Genomic DNA, 19,111 nt, shown 5'->3' with positions numbered 1-19,111 from the left:
TATTGAAAATATGTAAATCCTTCTCATTAAAATGTATCCATTAATTTGTTCCTTCCAATGCATTTGTTTATTTTACATACATATGAATGTGGGTACACGTGTGTGTGTGTGTGTGTGTGTGTGTGTGTGTGTGTGTGTGTGCATGCCATGTCGCATGTATTGAGGTGAAAGGACAGCTTCGAGTCAGTTCTTCCCTTCCACTATGTGAGACCTGGGGATGGAATTCAGATCAGGCTTGGTAGCAGGCACCTATTTACCAAGCCATCTCAATGGTCCAGGTGTCTTAGTTAAAATGGATACTTCTTTCTTTACAAAAAGAACTCAAAAGATTTTAGGGCCTGACTATAAAAGACAGCATGCACATACATACTTTGGTTGTCCACTGCATTGGTGTGAAAGATAGTGCCTCTGCAACTAGCAAGAACTATAAATGATACATTATTGCAAGTGTTCTAAAAAATCAGAACAAACTAATTTATTGTACTTCTGTCTTCATTATACACCAAGTTGGTGAGTTAAACACAACAAAATTATCTTTTCTTTTTTTAAAAGTGTCTACTAAAGATAAAAAGAATATAGTAACAATTAACATGTAGTTCATTACATTAGAAAATCTGATATACATATTTCTATTGCCTGTTAGCTTGTTCTAAGCCTCTTCAACTATTACAAAAGAAAGAGGAAGGAAAGAAAAAGAGGTTGCTGAAAGGCAAACATTCAGTTCAGTTGATACAACATTACAGTACAGCCAACTAACATCATTCAACAAAGTAGCAAGTTTCGTCTTAGCTTGAGTTCAAAGTCTGTAGACCAGATTGCTACGAAGGATTTAATGCTGCTTCCAAACCATATGTTAGCTTTTGAGAGGACACGGTTCTTTGTAGTGATGGCTTCAGAAGAAGGGGTCAAGCACAGAGGAACCCCCACCTGTCAGTAATCATTTTATTGAGCATTGTAGTTAAGACAGCATTATTGAGTTTAGCACATCAACTAAAATAAAATAATAATAATATAATAATATAATAATCATAATAATGATAAGGATAAAAACCAAACACAAACTGGCAGCTGAGAGCCACTACCAGCCGTGTGAAACCCTTGCGATACGCTATACTAAAAAACTTTGAAATATCCACCCATCCTCTCCACTCTGCCACAAACTAGCAAAGTCAAAAGTACAAAAGTCTTCTTCACCTTGTTATTTTTGCAGAATAAAGCAAAAATGTCTTTGTGCTCCTTACTACCAGAAGCAAAATACCCACTGAGTTACCACATGTAATAGCTTCTGGATGTGTCGACCTGGGTTGGCTTGGTGTCTGCTGAGCCATCCTTATCCTTCTCGCTGTCTCCTTCCCAGAGGTTAATGAGTGGGGGGTACAGCTCGTTCAGTGGGATGGAAGAGGTTTTTTGCATATACTTTTTTAGCGAATGGTGGTAATTTTTCCTCTTAAACCTTTTGGCAATGTACACAGCAATGGATGCAAGGCTGATGACAGCAAACATCGACCCCATCACCGCAGCAAGGGCTGTGCTGGTTTCGTGGTCGGAGATGTCCAGGGTGAAGGCAGCGTTTTTGGTTGTGACATTGACACACGACTTTTGAGTCTGCTGGTGGATGTTGGACACCGTGAGACACACTTCGTAATCTGTAGAAGGCTGAAGATGTGTTAGGTTATACTCATGGACATCCACTGGAACCCTGGCTGTGTATGTGATGTGGGGGTTGTCAATCTTCATAGTGGCAGATGACCACTTTAAGTTTGATGTCATGACGTTGGAGTTAACTTTCCAGGACACTAAAATCGAATGAGACTCTGTCTGTTTGACATATATTTTCAGCACCTGGGCACCATCTAGAAGGGTTCCATTAACCTTGATGGCTGCCACTCGAGTATCAGCCCCTTGGACATTCTGGGCAACACATGTGTACCTTCCCGAATCTTCAATCTGTATATTCACTATTTCCAAGGTGCCCTCATTACTCAGCTTGTATTTATCTGAAAGAGTTTCCACGGTTATCTTATTTCCAATGGGAGTGACCCAGTAAATTTCTGGCTCCGGCTCAGCCATGGCCCGACAGTCTAGGAAAACTGTGGTGCCGATGTCCATGTTTAAATGATTTGGGAATGTGTCGTGTGATATCATTGGGAGGCACTGTTCACTGGAGTCCTGGATTAACACCTCCTTCACCTGCTGCCCTCTGTATTCAGGCGGCATGGCACAGAACATGGAGAGGGGCTCCATGAAGCGGATGTTGGTTTTGTTGGAGTTAATCCAGTGGATGACACAGTCACACCGCAGGGGATTGCTGTGGATGCTGATCTCACGTAGATTGGGAAGAGACTCTACGGTCTTTTGGTAAACGGCATTCAGGGCATTGTTGTTCAACATCAGGCTTTCTAGAGCCGGGACGCTTCGGAAAGCCAAACGGTGGATGTATGACAGTTTGGGGTTGTTGGTGGCTTCAAGCTTTGTCAGTTCAGGCAAGTTATCCAGGGCGTAGCGGTCCACCGAAACCAGCTCTCCCATGTTGTTGATTCCCAGTTCTTTCAACCGAAGCATATTTTTAAAGTCCCCTTCTTGGATTTTGTGAATGGGATTTTTATTGAGGTCTAAGAATTTCAAATTTGGAACTTTCTGCAGAGCAAGTTGAGGGACTTTGATCAGTTTGTTGTCATAAAAAGACAGGCTCTCGAGGCTGTCTAAGCCTACCAAGGCATTTCCAGGAACATCAGTGAGGTACATTCCTGCCAAAACTAGGCTTCTCAAGTTGGAGAGAGGTCTGAAGTTCATGTCCAGGATTCCAATCACAGGGTTTTCCCCAATCATGAGAATTTCCAGGTTGGGTGTAGAATCAAACCAACGGCTGTCAATCACTTTCAATTTATTGGAATTCAGGTGCAGCCTTAAGAGATTTTTTAAGCCAGAAAAAGCATTAGCTGAGATGGTACTGATCTGGTTATGGTTGATGTAGAGTTCTTGAAGGTTGCTGAGGTCTTGCAGACAGTAATCTGTCATCTCCGAGATCTGATTTTCCTCTAGATGCAGGGTCGTGAGCTGGGTCAAGTTGGCCAGTCCTACCTCTTTGATGTTTGTAAAGTTGTTCTGGGAGAAATCAAGCTCAGTCAGGTTGAAGAGCTGCTGAAGCTCATCTACGGTCTTGGCGATGTTATTGCTCTGTAGGAGAAGCACTTGTGTGTCACTAGAAAGGTTGTCAGGGATCCTTGTTAGACGGAGGTCATTACAATCAACAGTGGTGGCTTCTCTGTATGTGGACTGTGGGGTAAACCAAGGGCGAATTTCACACACGCAAAGCTGGGGACACTCACTATTCAGTATGGAAGACTCAGTTAATGAAGTCATCAGCAAGCCCAGCACCATTCGGCAAGCTGCTATCCCAATGCTCAATCTGGCCATGGTGGCTTGTGGAACACACTCAGTTCCTGATCAGGATCTGAACACTGTTTAGTGGCTAGTAGAACAGCAAGCAGATAGTGTAAACATTCAAGCGAGTCTCAGTTGAGCAGAATTCCAGAGTTGGAAAGGATGGTTTTCGGAACTTCCCAAGAGGCACGAAGCAATCTGAAATCCTTTAACCATGTCACTCAATTCCAGGCATGTGCACAGGTCCGTGTTGGAGCTACTTCGGCCAAGTCTGGAGATGTGTCTGAAAATTAAATCAGGAAAGACATTATGCTTATTCTGTAGACTCTCTTTTGTTTACTACATGGGCATAGTCACTCACATAGCTGAAAAAAATGTGTTCAAAATGCATTAGGAGTATCTAAGTAGACTTAGGATACTCTGATTATCGCCCACTTACTACACTGATACTACTTAGAATTCCTTTAGTTTTATAATTAGAACTGCACATAGTCCAGCATAGTCATTAAACACACAGGCATACTTTAGAAAATCCTAAAGATGACATTCATTTAAAAACAAAATTTACTTTAGAAACTGCACATTTATGCTTCTAAAAAGTTGAATGGTCAGTCTTAGTAAAAGTCAAACATGGATAGTAGTTCATGAAAGACTCAGCACATCCTAAATTATCTATGGTATTTACATTAATACCACATTTGTTTTCAAGGATTCTTTCTTTTCCAAATGCTACATTCTGTAGATATTTTCAGCCAGAGTGTTTCAAGATCAATTGCTTTTATGTAAGAAGTCAATTTCATAAAAGTATGGGAGGAAAATGGCAACTCTTCCTATATTCTAATAGCCATATGATCACTGCTGAATAAAGTAATGACTACTCTGCCTCACTAAAAATCTTCATTAAAAACACAAATATATTCAATACCTACATGTGGAAATATGTCTCAGGCAAGAAACAGTGGTGTGTGGTAGAACACTGGCCTATATGAACAAGACTCTAACTCCAGTCCTAGCACCAAAAAAGAAAATGTGTCATAATTAACATCTATGTTTTCATTACATTCCTTTGAATATTACTGGCTACTTAACAGCCACAGACCATGGATCTGGTGTATCATCTCTCAACTTCTTCAAGTTAGAAAATAGGGTTGCTCATAAAGTATTATTGAAGAATTGACTCTACATTAAAAAACAAAACACAGGAATCTGTATAAAACTCTGTACAGTGTTTGGCACATATTAAATGCTCATAAAAGTTGTATTTGCCATCTATGTTTATGTTATTGTGTTTCTACATAATGTAGTCTTAGCTCAAATAGTAGTTCTCAGAAGACACATAGCTGATGCTATTGACTTAAGTATTGGTTTTAACAAGATACCAGATAGAAAAAAGGGTAACATGCATGTCTTGCCAACTTATATAATACCAGTAGTTACCGGTTCTAGTATTCTGAATTCCAACCAGGTATAAAAAGTCATTATACATCTAACTGGCATTAATCTTGCTTTCCTAAGAACAGACTGGCCACTTGATAATTACACTTAAGTATAATTATATATTTCCTTATATTTTTCTGTCATAATGCACTTTATCTTTGAATACTGAAGAACTTCAGTGACTGGTGTTTTCTAGAAACATTCATTAAGAACAGTGTACATAGCTCCAATGTTCAGAACACAGCAAGCTCCCACTTCAGGTCAGCACTTTGTGTTATCTTTTTACTTTGTAAATCATATGCTTGCCGCTGATCAAAAGCCATGATAATACAGCCAGTACAAACAGTTGAGTCATATTTTAGTAGAAACTTTTTAAAAGCCCTAAAACTTTTTTGTTGTTTTATTAAGTATGCAACTCTTGTTACTAGTCTCACAAAATAAAATCATACCATTCAGATTGTGACAAGTCTGAGGTGAAATGAATTTGTGCGGCTTTGATGCTAAAAGCTTGCTGGTCTGTGGGAAAAAACATTTGGTATTGTTTTTGCCCTCACCACCGAATCTGGTTACTTTGCCATTTATTATGTGTTTGAAAAATGTTCAATAGTATCAAACTACCTGATTTTGATGTTTATCAGTAAATTCTAAAACAGGCAAACATGCAGAATAATATTTTGCAAATATCGTTAACTTCACCAGTTTATCCTATGTTTGTTTCTGTTTAGATCAAGTTCAAAATAATTTCAAGGGAATTACAAACTTAAAAAAATTCTGCCAGAGTTTATTCCTAAATCTTAATTCATAATAGAAAGCCAAGGGTATAAACCTACCTTTCAGAACTCTGGGATGGTATTAGAGCAAATTTTATGTTTCAATTGAATTTAAAGAAACATATTAGGAAGCAAAGTATGCATTAAACATGCTTGAGAAACTCCACAAACAGTGTATTACTATTGAAAGGATAACTTTAGTTGGTCTATAGTCTCCCTGGTATTATGAGAAATATATCATTTATCTTAAACTACAGGATGAGATAATTATATCCAAGAGCTCAAATTTGTCTTTGCATATACATTGCCTCAACCAAATGACCAACCATGAACCTCAGAAAACAGAAGGTCAGATTTCATATCAAATATGTCTCCCAACCCTGAATGTGGCTCTTTTGGAAGCAGACAATGAAACTTCTAGAATACAAAGGATGAATGTAAGACATAGGTTCCAGTGGAACACTGAACTCAGAAATCATTTTTGACAAGGTCTACACAGCTGGAAAGGCACAGATAACACTGGCAGAATTGGACAGCCACATGGGAAGAATTAGCCCGTGACCTTAGCTGATATTGTCGACGAAAATTAACTCAAATTACAAGGAAGGCCTAAGTGTAGCACACAAAATAATAGAATTCCAAGAAAAAAGGAAAGAGGGTAAGTTTCAGTTTTGGGTTTGACAGTTATTCCTTGGACTTGACACCAAAAGGTCTGGTACAAAAGCAAAAATAGACAAGTAGGATGATTTCACACGTACAGCCTTCTGTGCATGAAAGAAATCAACAAAATACAAAGGCAGCCTAAAGAATGGGAGAACACATTCTGAAGTCATCTTTCAGGAAAAGGATTAAAAATCAGGACTAGTAAGTCCAACAACTGAACAACAGCAGTAAAAACAAAACAAAACAAAACAAAACAAAACAAAACAAAACAAAAACATAACCTAACTAAAGCAATGTTCTTCAAAGAAAATATCCAAAGGACCAACAAGCAATGGGGAAAACAAAACAAAACAAAACACCTTAACATCACTGATCATAAGATACATATGGATTATATTTGAGAGTATATGTTATACATTTTGATATGATATGAGATAACTCATTATCATCATTAGGATGATCTCTGTCACAAAGTAGAAAATAAGAAGCAGTGGTAAATGTAGAGAAATTGAAAGCCTTATGCATCGGTGAGGATGTATAATAGAATGGTCATTGTAGAAAACAATGTAGGAGGTTCTCAACAAAGTATAAACACAGTGTGAAATTCTCAAGAGTACAATTGGCTTTCAGTATCTATGGGTTCCACATCACTGACTCAACCAACCTTGGGTGGAAAGTATTCAGGGAAAAAAAATGTGTCTGTATTGAAGTATAGAAGCTTGATGTTATTACATAAAATTACATATTATTTACATAGAATTTAAACCAAACTGGGTATTATAAGTAATCTAGAGATGATTTAAAGTACTCCTCACAGGAAGGTATGTACAAAAATTACAGGCAAATATGCCATCCTTTTTATTAAACATTTTATGCATATATTTTGGTATGTGGGGCACTGGTATCCTCTGAATCATTCTCCTAAGGATGGTGGATGAATATACATGTAGTAGGTTACTGATCATCTTTTGCTTGTTGTTATTAACTTGACACTAAATTGAGTAATTTGGGAAGAAGAACCCATAACTGAGAAGACGCCTCCATCAGATTCGGCTGTGGGCAACTCTGTGGAGGTATTTTCTTCATTAATAGTTGATATGGAAGGGCCCACTGTGAGTGGTATCACCCTGGATTGGTGGTCCTGAGAACATAAGAAAGATTGCTGAACACGAGTCTGCAATGCTCGCCCAAGGTCTGTGCTTCAGTACCTGCCTCCAAGGTCCTGACCTGCCTGAGTTGCTGCCTTGGCTTCTCTCAAGAATGGAATGTGAGCAGCAGTCTTGTCATCCTTTGTTTTACATCTAGTATCCACCTATGAGTGAGTACATACCATGTTTGTCTTTCTGAGTCTGGGTTACCTCACTCAGGATGATTTTTTTCTAGATCCATCCATTTGCCTGCAGACCTCATGCTGTCATTGTTTTTCTCTGCTGAGTAGTACTCCATTGTGTATATGTACTACATTTTATTTATCCATTCTTCAGTTGAAGGGCATCTAGGTTGTTTCCTCCTAGTAAAGAGGACCCTAAGAAAGACACAGGGATTGCCCAATGACCGAGAAATGGATGAGATCTACATGAGCAAAATGGATGTAAGGGGTGGGGGGGGGTGCAGGGGGCGGTGGTAAAATGAAGGGCAAGGGTCGGGGGGAAAGAGAGCTTAGGGGAGCAGGAGATCCCAGCTGGATCAAGAAAAAAAGAATGGAATGTGATCAGGATATGTAAGCCAAATATGCCCTTTCCTTCCGAACTGCTTTTGGTCATGGTCTTTATCATAGAAACAGAAAGCCACCTAGAACACTCACCATAAAGGCAGCCATACGGTATAATACAGATAGATGGTGACTGGAGACATTATGAGGCAAACCAGTCACAAACAGCCACATATTGTATGATTCCATTCTTAAGAATTATCTAGTCTTGTTAAAATCATAGAACTAGAAAGTAGAAAGATAACTGCTGAGAACCAGGTAAAGGAATGAGTGTGTAAGTGGTACAGTTTCTGTTGTGAACGATGAACTGGCTTGAGTCTGAGTATACTTAGTACAACTGGACTTGGAAATGGGGGAAAGTAAACTTAATGCTATAAAAATGAAAGTATGTACATTATAATTTGGGCTAATTTATGGTGATATTTTATTTGTGCTGAAATGTGATTTTATTTATGTTAATAAATAAAGTTGCCTGGGGGTCAGAGCTAATAGCAAGCCATTTATCAGCAGTCTGGCAGTGGCAGCACATACCCTTAATCCGATCACATGGCAGGCAATGTCTCTGTGTGTTCAAGGACACAGCCAGCATGGAGACACACGCCTTTAATCCCAGTACCAACCAGAGAGACCTGGAGGTCTGTATAGACAGGCAGTGACAAGGAAGTCACGTGGTTGGGTTTAGAACCTAGAACCAATGAGAAGACAGAACAGAAAGGCAATAAAAAGACGGGTCACACAGGAGAAGATCTCTCTCAGGGGAAGGATGGCAGCGACTGGTAAGCTAAAGGGTATTCGCTAGTGCTCTGACCTCTTGGGCTTTTAATTCTTTACTTGGTTCTGTGTTTCTTATTTAATAATACTGTTTAGAATTACATCGATACTAACTTTTATCACACAGATAAATTAACTATCTTCAATTTTGTAAAAATAAAAATGGCTGGTATAGATTAGTTTAACAAAAAATAAAACGGCTTTATTCTGGGACTGGCTGGTTATATCTGTCAAATGTGAGAAGAAAATGTTCTGTTAATTATGAGAATAATGTTCCATAAACAAAATCTGGCAGTTTTAAGAAACAATCACTTAAAGAACAAACTGTAGGCTTAAAGGCTCAGAATTGGCAAGTGACACATTTCAAGAAAGGCCTTAAAACAATTAGACAATTACATTTGATGCTCTTTTCTCACAGTGAGATATGCTTGGGACACTCTGCTCTGAATAGAAAATTCCAAGGGAAATAGAATACATGGCTATCACCCTGATAGAAATGACCCCAACTCTCACCTTCCCCATTTATTTGTTTTAGTTTTGATGTTAAACAAAATGGTCATATTTGATGAGACTTAATCTGAGTGTATGCATTGAATTCATATGGAGTTGGGCGAAAAGAAATACATATTTGCCACAGTCATGATTACATATATCCCTGTTGCTGTAAGCAAAGACAAGATGCCAACAAAGGCTCTGGGACTGTAGAAAGAGGTCTCTGAGGAAGAGGGGTAAGTGATCTCTATCCAAACTCTGACTTTTCCATCTTGTAGATGCATTGCCTGATGCAAACTACTTGAAGTTTTTTTTTTTAAATCCCTGTTCATACTGAAAATTAAGGGCAGTTACATATTCTACTTACATGAAAATTATTTTAAGTAAATGAAGTAACCTATGTGAAAGTATTTAAGCTAAGGTCTAGGAAACAGTACCATCCATGGTGGGCTCTTAAAACTTGCTTGAATGTCTGGAATTGTGTTGAGTTATTTCATTCCATTCTCAGCCCAGGAGTGGAAGGTAAAGAATAAGCAAAGCTTGTAAGTCCCCAGGGCATGGAAAGCATCTAGGAGTACTCCTACAATTATTTACCATTTCTATTATATTTTTAACTACTGTTAACTGGAATTAATAGCTAGAAATCTGCAGACCAAATATTGCATCAGAACTAAATGAAAGCCTCATGTAGGCAAACAAAGAAAGTACAAATTGCAAGCTGAGAAGGTAAGTTAGTGGAAGAGTGATTGCCTTGTGTACATGGGACATACAAGCTTGATCCCAGCACTGAAAAAAACAACCATAAAAAAATCTTTTGAATCTCCAACTTGGAATTATTATCACCCCTGGGCAGTCTTGTTACAAAAATAGAGAACTAAATTTGATCCCTCCATGAACATAAAATGACTTAAGACATCTGCTTTTATATAAATACTTTCTTTGATGGACAGATGGTTACAATATAGAAAAGTTCTGGCAGGCTGGAGAGATGACTCATCAGTTAAGAGAACTTATTGCTCTTCCAGAAGATCCTGGTTTGGTTCCCAGCACCAACATGGCAGCTTAGAATGGCCTATAACTCTAGTTCCAGGGAATCCAATGCTCTCTTTTGGCCTCTGGTGCTGGTTTTATGTCAACTTGACACAGCCAAAGTCATCTGAAGAGGGACCTCAATTGAGAAAACACCTCCATATAATTGGGCTGTAGGCAGGCAAGCCTGTAGGACATTTCTCTCTCTCTCTCTCTCTCTCTCTCTCTCTCTCTCTCTCTCTCTCTCTCTCTCTCTCTCTCTCTCTCTCTCATGTATACAGTACTCTCTCTATATGGACAGAAGAGGATACTAGATCTCATTACAGATGTTTGTAAGCCACCATGTAGTTGCTGGGAATTGAACTCAGAACCTCTGGAAGAACAGCCAATGCTCTTAACCACTGAGCCATCTCTCCAGTCCCCGGGCATTTTCTTGGTGATTGGTGTAGGAGGGTCCAGCCCATTGTGGGTTGTGCCATCCCTGGGCTGGTGGTACTGGGTACTATAAGAAAGCAAATTCAGCAAGCCACGAGGAGTAAGGCAGTAAGCAGCATCCCTCCATGTCCTCTGCATCAGCTCCTATGTCCAGGTTCCTGCCCTGTTTGAGTTCCTGCCATGAATTCCCTCTGTGATAGAAATATAAGCAAAACAAATCCTTTCCTTCCCAACTTGCTTTTGGTCATGGTGTTTCATCAAAGCAATAGGAACCTGAAGATACCTCTACAGTCACTGAGCATGGATATAGTGAACATATATACATGCAGGCAAAATGCTCATACACATAAAAATTTAAAAATCTTAGAAAATGCTCTGAAAATATACTCATTTTGGCTCTCTCAAGTCTGCAAATCTGGGCTACTGCAATGTAAACTTCTGTATTTTCTTTTGGGAAACTTCAGTAATGGAGAAGTGGGATTTTGTTCAAATGTAGTGTTTCCTCTGGCCATATAGGGTTAAAAAAGGATTATTATGTATCAATACAAATTCTCCTACTAGCCATTCCCATGGTGGGAAGGGGGGAGGGTAGTAGGAACTTGATAACATGAAGTCAGCTTTGTGGACTGACCTTCCAGAAGGATGCCTCCTGGACCGGAAGTCCACACTGACTTCTGCACACCAGAGTGCTTATGTTAACACCAACATGGACTATAAGCTTTTCCAACCAAACAGGAACATCACTTTAGAATTAGTAGCACGGCTTTGAGAAACACTTGGTTTCTTCAAATTCAGCCCTTTGACCTTGAACAAATTACCGAAACATCCTAAGTCCCAGTTTCCTTTTTATTTTTTTTTTGAAAATGGAAATCATAAAACCTATTCTGCAAGATTGGTGAGAACAGAATTAGAAGATGTAAAGCTTTTTTGATGGTGTGCCTGGCACAGAGCACCAGTAGATATTAGCTATTATTATTTACAGGTTTGATGTCTCATATTGAATCTGAGTCTTTTTTTTTTTTTTTTTTTTTTTTTTGACAATGGTGATAAAAGGAAGCGGTGAGGAGGTGAAGTCAGCAGAGGGTGCCCACTGAAGTTCTGAATCTAATGTAGATAGATACTGAAGGTGGAGCCAAAGCCAGAGATGGCAGTGAATCCTTTATGGAAGATCCATTTTATTTCCCTTCAAAAGGAAAGAGGATCTGGCAAGAAGTGCATCTGAACTGCTAATGTGCACAGGCTAGAAATTAATTTCTCAGATTTTTTAAATTTGGTTTTTGACCCTTTCTGACTCTTAGATTTCTTTGTCTAGCCATTTCCCAAAGTAATATTCCTGGTTGACACATTATCCAAGGTAGTCCATCCTGTCCTGTGTGATAGTGATCACAGATGTACAGTCTGAACAGGAGAGAGTGATCTAATGGTCTCCATAATGTATTAGGAAACAATACAGCATATCCCATCTCAAGGAGCTTGCATGGGCTCTTTTCAATACAGAACTCGCTCCAGAGAGCCCACATTATTCATCAACAGCATGCCTAAGTGGTCCAAACAGCATAGTGAACACCTGCCAGAGAAAGGATTCATTTTGTCTTCACTTCAAACGTTCAAGGTGACCTTGAACAAGTCATGTAACTAAGTAGCTGGAGAACAGAAGTTCTCATAGCTTCCCAGGCCAGATGGATGCTCAGGATTCATTGGATTTACCCAATTCTCTGATGCTCTGGGAAACTACATTCCCAGCTGTTTTCAAGAGAAGCAATCGTTCCTTCCTCCCTCTGTCCTCCTTTCCCTTTTTGTTACTAAATTATGATGAAGAGATGAAATTTAATAGCCCAAGGTTCTCAAACTAGGAGTTTCTCGGCTTTCTGGGGCCAGGATTGTTAAAGTAGTTGGGTCTAACACAGTAGAAAGCAGTTGAAGAAAGTGTAATCCATCCAAACGCATTTTAGCTGCACAGCCTGAACAAAACCGATCTGATCTCTGAGGCCTTTTATAGCCTGTGGCTACATCGTAACATCTGAATTATTGACTAACATAATCACTGATATTGCTCAGTTATAGGGAAAAGTTGATTGCTCAACGGTTAGATAGAAATGCCTAGGCATTCATGGTAAACACTGCATGTGGTAAAACCTTCAATTATGAACATTAAGGTTTGAATCTTTGCTCTGGAGAAAACTTCATTAGAGGATTTTTAAAAAAGCATTTTGTAATATTTTTACCTTTTTTTGGGGGGGGGGTCAGTTCCTATTTAAAAAAAGCAAATAGTACTTTAGATATTCCCTTGGTGATCAAAATGACCCAGTTAATTGGTAGAGAGACAAAGTAAATCCCAAATGCTTCAATTCAGCATTTCCTAAGCTCATTTTAAATTTCTGTGGTAATTTTTCTGGTTCTCAAAGAAATATATGATTTTCCTTTCCTTCATTTTATTTTTTATGCTATAATTATTATTTAATAGACTCGGAAATTCTCTGGTGTGTTTGAGGGGTATAAATACACTCGTGTGCAAAGAGGATAGACACAAGTGATCTTTTGATTCTCCCCCATTCTCCTCCTTTCAGGCCAGGGCAAATTCATCACCCTGCAGGTGCAGCCTGGGCCAACGTCTCTGGGAAAAGCTCAAAGGCGCAGCTGGTCTCCACGCTAAGCATAAAAGCTGGGGGTCACAATTCATTCAGCTCCTAAGAGGAGCTGGGCATGGCCAGCACATTAGTTCTTTCAGGAGTGTTGGCCAGGCATGGTAAACAAGGCAGAGCTAGTCTGGGTGGACTAAAGAATTGCCAAAGAAAATTATAAGAAAGAAAAAAAAAACAAAAGAAAAATGAGAAGTCAAAAGTCCATTGCCAGCTGGCAAAAATCCAATCCAAGTGGGTGGCTTGGCATGGTTGAGAAGAGCTGTGGGGTTAGAGTGGTAGCCTCAGACTGTGACGGGCCTCCAACTGATCAAAAGCAAGCAGGCTGCTTCCCTGCAAATTCTGGGGAAGCCAAGTTGGAGGAAGGCTTCAGAGATGCTCAGGAACATCTTAACAGACCTTTCATTTTTCAGGTTATATATTTGGATAGGAACTCGGACTTCATTCCAAATCTCCAACCACACTGCCTTTTATAGAATTCCGCCCCCCTCTCTCTCTGTTTCTTTGAGAAATTAAATTACATTTATCGATCTGGGAGACATATGCCAAGCTGCATGCATAGTTCAAAAGACAATCTATAGATGTTGGTCTGTTCTCAGGGTCTGAACTCAGGTCACCTGCCTCTGGTCATCTTCCACCTCTGAGCAGATGTTGAGGCTGAGCTGAAAGCAGATGATGTAGAAGGATCCCTCTGCTCCAAGACTCCAGGTAAATAATGCTTCTTTCAGATTCTGACCTGTATGGGCAGCCCCTTATGACCTGAGGCATGGCTCTTGGTCCTGGCTTCTTAAGAAAAATTGAGTTTAGTTGTTTATTTTTATTTTCCAAGAAAATACAAAGAAGGTTCATATTCCAGCATTACCAATGGCATAAAAAATAAATGACTTTACTTTCCTGGTTCTTGGCTTCCTTCTCTGTTCGCAGGACACAGCTATAGCTCGTGTGTAGTTATACCTCGTATGCATTTTGTGAGATTTAAAAAGACATGAAAGAACTCGTCTTAAGCAGTGTCTGGAATAAAGCAGGCTCCCACAACATAATTTCCTTCGGATTTCCCATCACAGAAAATGAGTCAGGTGCCATAACCCCAAGTGTCTACTCTTTCTACAAGGATATTAATGTGTCTCCCAGAAATCATCTGGAACAGCTTCCCTCTTTTTCTACCTGGTAATTGTTTGGCACATTATTTTTCCCTTACAATATTCTAGGAAGGTAGGAACACTGCAAGAACTGACTGATTCATGGAGTTCCAAGCGATCTGTTCGGAAGATACAGTTAGAAAGTGATGGAGGACTGGGAGATGGTGGTGGCGCACACCTTTATCCCAGTACGCAGGAAGTAGAGGCTAGTGGATCTCTGTGAGTTCAAGGGCAGCTGGAACTCGAGTTAGTTCCAGGACAGCCAAGGTTACACAGAGAAACTCTGTCATGAAGAAACAAAACAAAAAATCTTAAATCACCTCCCATAGCCATTTGATCCTCCTAACGGACCCCCAATACCCAGGTGAATGGGTAAATCCTGAAGTATCCCAGCAACAGACTGGTTTCTTGTGTGTGTGTGTGTGGGGGGGGTCTCAAAGTTGTTGAAGACAATGCAGGTCCTTCCCAGATGACTTCATCTCAATAAGCCATAGGGAAGCCTGGGATACTCTCTATTCCTAGAGAGTTGTAGAATATTAAAATTAGAGTAAAGTTGTGGTGATATTGTGTTTCCCAAAATATTGTACACCCTAAAAAACTTATCTGGAGTCAGAGAACAGAACAGCCACTAGATATAGAGGCCAGAAAATGGTGGCACACACACCTTTAATCCTAGCATTCCTAGATCCTTCTGGATCTCTGCGAGTTCTAAGCCACACTGGAAACATCCAGGCATGGTAACAAGAGCCTTTAATTCCAGGAAGTGATGGCAGAAAGCAGAAAGGTGTAGAAGGCGTGAGGACCAGGAACTAAAAGCTGGTTAAGCTTTTAGCAGCAGTCAGCTGAGATTCATTTGGATGAGGACTCAGAAGCTTCCAATCTGAGGAAACAGGATCAGCTGAGGAACTGGCGAGGTGAGGAATCTGTGGCTTGTTCTGCTTCTCTGATCTTCCAGCATTCACCCCAATAACTGGATCCATGTTTTTTATTAATAAGGCCTTTTAAAATTTGTGCTACACAAAGTCAGTTTAGTTTCCATTGAACTTAAGCTGGGGATGTGGTAGCCCCCAGAATTTAAATCCACTTTACTATAAAATACAGTTATAAGCTACTGTCTTCTGGGGAGGTCAAAGGAAGCTTGGCATCTTCCCACAAATCAAGAGTGACTCTTGAAAGCCCAGTCCTCCCTTTACCAATCCACTTTCAGAATGCATTTGCAAAAGTGCCATTATTTTGAAGATAATAAACAAGTCATGAAATGTTAATTAAATCTTCACATTTTAGTTATTTAGGATTTCAACTTTGTACTTCAATGGGAAATATCTTTTTTTTTGCATGTACTATGTTAAAATGCATTATATGATTCTTAGTTGCAAGGTGAGACTGGATAACAGACAAAACACTTCACATTTCTGGTTGTCATGAAAAGTGATGTTCTCAGCAAGTTTCATTCTCTACCCATCTACCAAGCAAAAACAAAACAAAAAACCAACAACAGAAGCCAGAGATGGAAATCTGCCCTACCTCCTACACACTTCTTAGTTATTCTGGACAGAAGCTAAGTGAATTTGTGAAAAGATAGTATGGCTCTCTTTGAAGTAGTAAATCATATTTCCCCTTACAGACACTCTTAAAAGCCTTTTCTTTTTTTTTTTTTTTTGGTTTTTCGAGGCAGGGTTTCTCTGCGTAGCTTTGCGCCTTTCCTGGGACTCACTTGGTAGCCCAGGCTGGCCTCGAACTCACAGAGATCCTCCTGGCTCTGCCTCCCGAGTGCTGGGATTAAAGGCGTGCGCCACCACCGCCCAGCTTAAAAGCCTTTTCTTAAAAAAACAAATAAAAACAAACATCTTTCAATTTGGTATAGGTCTGCCTCTCCTCTCCATCCATACATACTTGTGATTGAGAGAAATGTACTCTCTGGCCCACCCTTTTTTTCCAGCCTCTGCTGAAAGCTGGTATCAGTTTCCATCCAGTAAGTTCAGAATGATGGTGCTGACTAAATCTGACTAACTTAATAAGTTAAAAAATGTTCATTGTTTATGATGTCACAGGGCCAGCTTGTGACTGCCCTGCTCCATCAATGCCACCCAAAACGACTCTCTGCCATGACAGAAACATTCTGTTTGTACATATCCCAGCATGGCAGCACTTGAGTGCCTATTACATACTGGAAATGTGTCCAGTGGGAACAAGAAATGGAATGTTGATGTTTTGTTTTATTTTTGTTTGATTTCAATTAGATTTTAATAACCAGATGTGACCAGCAGCTACCACTGAAGACAGCGTGGCTATCACTCTCCAAATCCAGCTGTTCATTAAATTCTTCACTGAATTCTTTTGCCTCATGAGGGTTTGATGAACTACATCCAGATGGGATCTGGAGATACATATGTATTTGCAAAAGTGCCACAGAGGGCTGGCATGTGGACCAGGTTTAGATACTTCAACCTTCTTCTGTCTTGGTTTGGCTCTTTTCAGACACCACTCATAGGCTCAGAGGGTCTCACAGGCTGTTGGCTGGATCCTGCTGTCTGCAAAGACATAGCTAGAACCATGTTCATACAGTGATTGAGAGGTCCAAGGTTATGTTTATTCATCACAGTACACACTGTCCTTACAGAGTGACCAGCCTACAAATGCTCAATATATATGAGCTCAAATAAACAAGGGGGTCACAAAATACATTTAGATAGTCTTCCATTGGTTAGACTTTCCTCTCTTACAGCACAAAGAAAAAAGGCTCAATGAGGTAGGTATATTGTCAATGGAAGCATAAAGAAGATAAACAGGAAAGCCAAGGCATTCCTAAGTGGAAATAGCATTACATTACCCTCAAGGCACTCATATTTACACTCAAAGAGTAGTAATTTGCCACCCCTCATCTGGGGAAAATCTGTGTTCAGGAAATGGTGACTAATACACAGACCACAACTGATCAGTGTACAGAGAGAGAGATACTGTGCAGTTATTAGCCCTAAATGGAACATCTGTATCATACACTCTTCTCCCAAGGCTTAGGGATGATTTGTGGGAAAGAGGGTGGGAAGACTGTAAGAGCCAGAGGTGGTGGATGATTTCAAGGAAAGAGTGTCCTCTGGCCATAACACTGCAACTCTACATAGGAACTCATGGTGGCTGTAACCACACATACAAGACCTGCACGAGATCAAGCCAGACAAAAACCCAGCTTGAGGTGGGAGAGGCTCCTTACGTCCCCCCTCTACTCTGAGGAGCTATTATATTGACAGTTGGTGGCTGCCAGGTGAGGGAGTCGGTTTTCTTCAGGAATGTGGGTCCTGAGAGCCTCTCCAGGCTCCAGTAGATGGCCTGTATCCATGTACACACTGGCAGGACCAAGTGGACTCAAGGGGCTTTAAAACAAAACACAAGAAACTGAGCAGGAGTAGTGGGGGACTGAAGGGAGGGGAAGTTAAGGGAGGGAACAGGGGCAGACTTGATCAAAATACATTATATAGATGCATGAAATTCTTTAAAAAAAATAAGTTCACAATTTGAATTAGAAGGAAATTGAAAATCCTAAGGAAAGAATTCCCTTGCCAGTCTCTTGGGATGAGGAAAGCATTAAGTCTTCACTATAACTCAGGTGTTCACAAGTCAAGAACTGGTGACCACCATTGTTCTTCCTACTGGTATATTTGAAAATAATATAAATATCCCTAAAAAAAAACCCTGTGGAGCCCCATACTGTATGTCATGAGTCAGCATATATCCTAAAGGGAAGGCTTCTTGAAACTATTCTGAATTTTTTTCTGATGGTGTCTCCAGCAGAAGGTCCAATAGAAAGAAGGCTGTGCATAGAATAGTCACTCAGAATGGTACTAAGTACACACACACACACACACACACACACACACACACACACACACACACACACAATTTCATATTATGATAAGGAAGATAGAAATTGTTTTGGGGAACTCTGGAAATTATCTCTTTATTTACCAATAGCAAAATAAAATAAAATAAATTCTGGAAAATATGATACCCAAGAGGGCAACTCTTCAGAATGAAACTGAGTATAGACTTGGACCAACAGATTGAGATCCAGACTTGACTCTGTACATGTGTTGTATCCCTAGTCTCCCTTTGGGTATGGGTAGCAGTGTCCTTTCCCAGTGGGTTGTGAAAGGATGCAGTGAGTTCACCTGTGTAGAATGTCCAGGTCCAACATGTACCATGTCTAGACTTGTTCTAGATTAAACTGTGTGCTTCCTAAGAAAGAGGTGAAGTAGGAATCTCAAGATTTTAGATGGTGACTGATTTTTGCTAATCAGATTACAGATGTAATTAGTTAAGGAAAGCTGGGCCTGAAATGGGATGGACTACATACAAACCCAATACATCTTTAAAAATAATGTTTTTACATTTAGTGTATGTGTATGTGTGTGAGAGAATACACATATGAATACACACACACACACACACACACACACACACATACATTAGTATAGGTCTACGACACCTTGTGGAGTCAATTCTCTCCTTCTACTGTGTGAGTCCTGGGGACTGAGTGCAGATTGGTTAGGTTTGGTAGCAAGCACATTTACCTGCTGAGCCCATGGTGGTTTTAAAGGATAGAGAAAATGATGAGAAACATCAGGGACAATACCATGTTAACAA

At 39.9% G+C, this 19,111-nt stretch overlaps 1 protein-coding gene across 1 annotated transcript in view; it reads right to left on the bottom strand.

Annotated features, from left to right (window-relative positions):
* Window positions 1-1,121: 1,121 nt before the first annotated feature.
* Window positions 1,122-19,111, bottom strand: part of Lrrn1 (leucine rich repeat neuronal 1) — a 37,355-nt gene continuing 19,365 nt past the window's right edge. Inside the window, exon 2 of the mRNA XM_006988306.4 lies at window positions 1,122-3,667. Within this exon, the coding sequence (XP_006988368.1) occupies window positions 1,267-3,417 (2,151 nt within the window). The 5' untranslated portion in view covers window positions 3,418-3,667 and the 3' untranslated portion in view covers window positions 1,122-1,266. The remainder of the gene's footprint in view (window positions 3,668-19,111) is intronic.

Source organism: Peromyscus maniculatus, chromosome 3 (genome assembly GCF_049852395.1).
Source record: "Peromyscus maniculatus bairdii isolate BWxNUB_F1_BW_parent chromosome 3, HU_Pman_BW_mat_3.1, whole genome shotgun sequence".
Lineage (NCBI taxonomy): Eukaryota > Metazoa > Chordata > Mammalia > Rodentia > Cricetidae > Peromyscus > Peromyscus maniculatus.
Note: the sequence above shows the minus strand (reverse complement) of the source record. Positions and strands in the feature narration are given on the sequence as shown.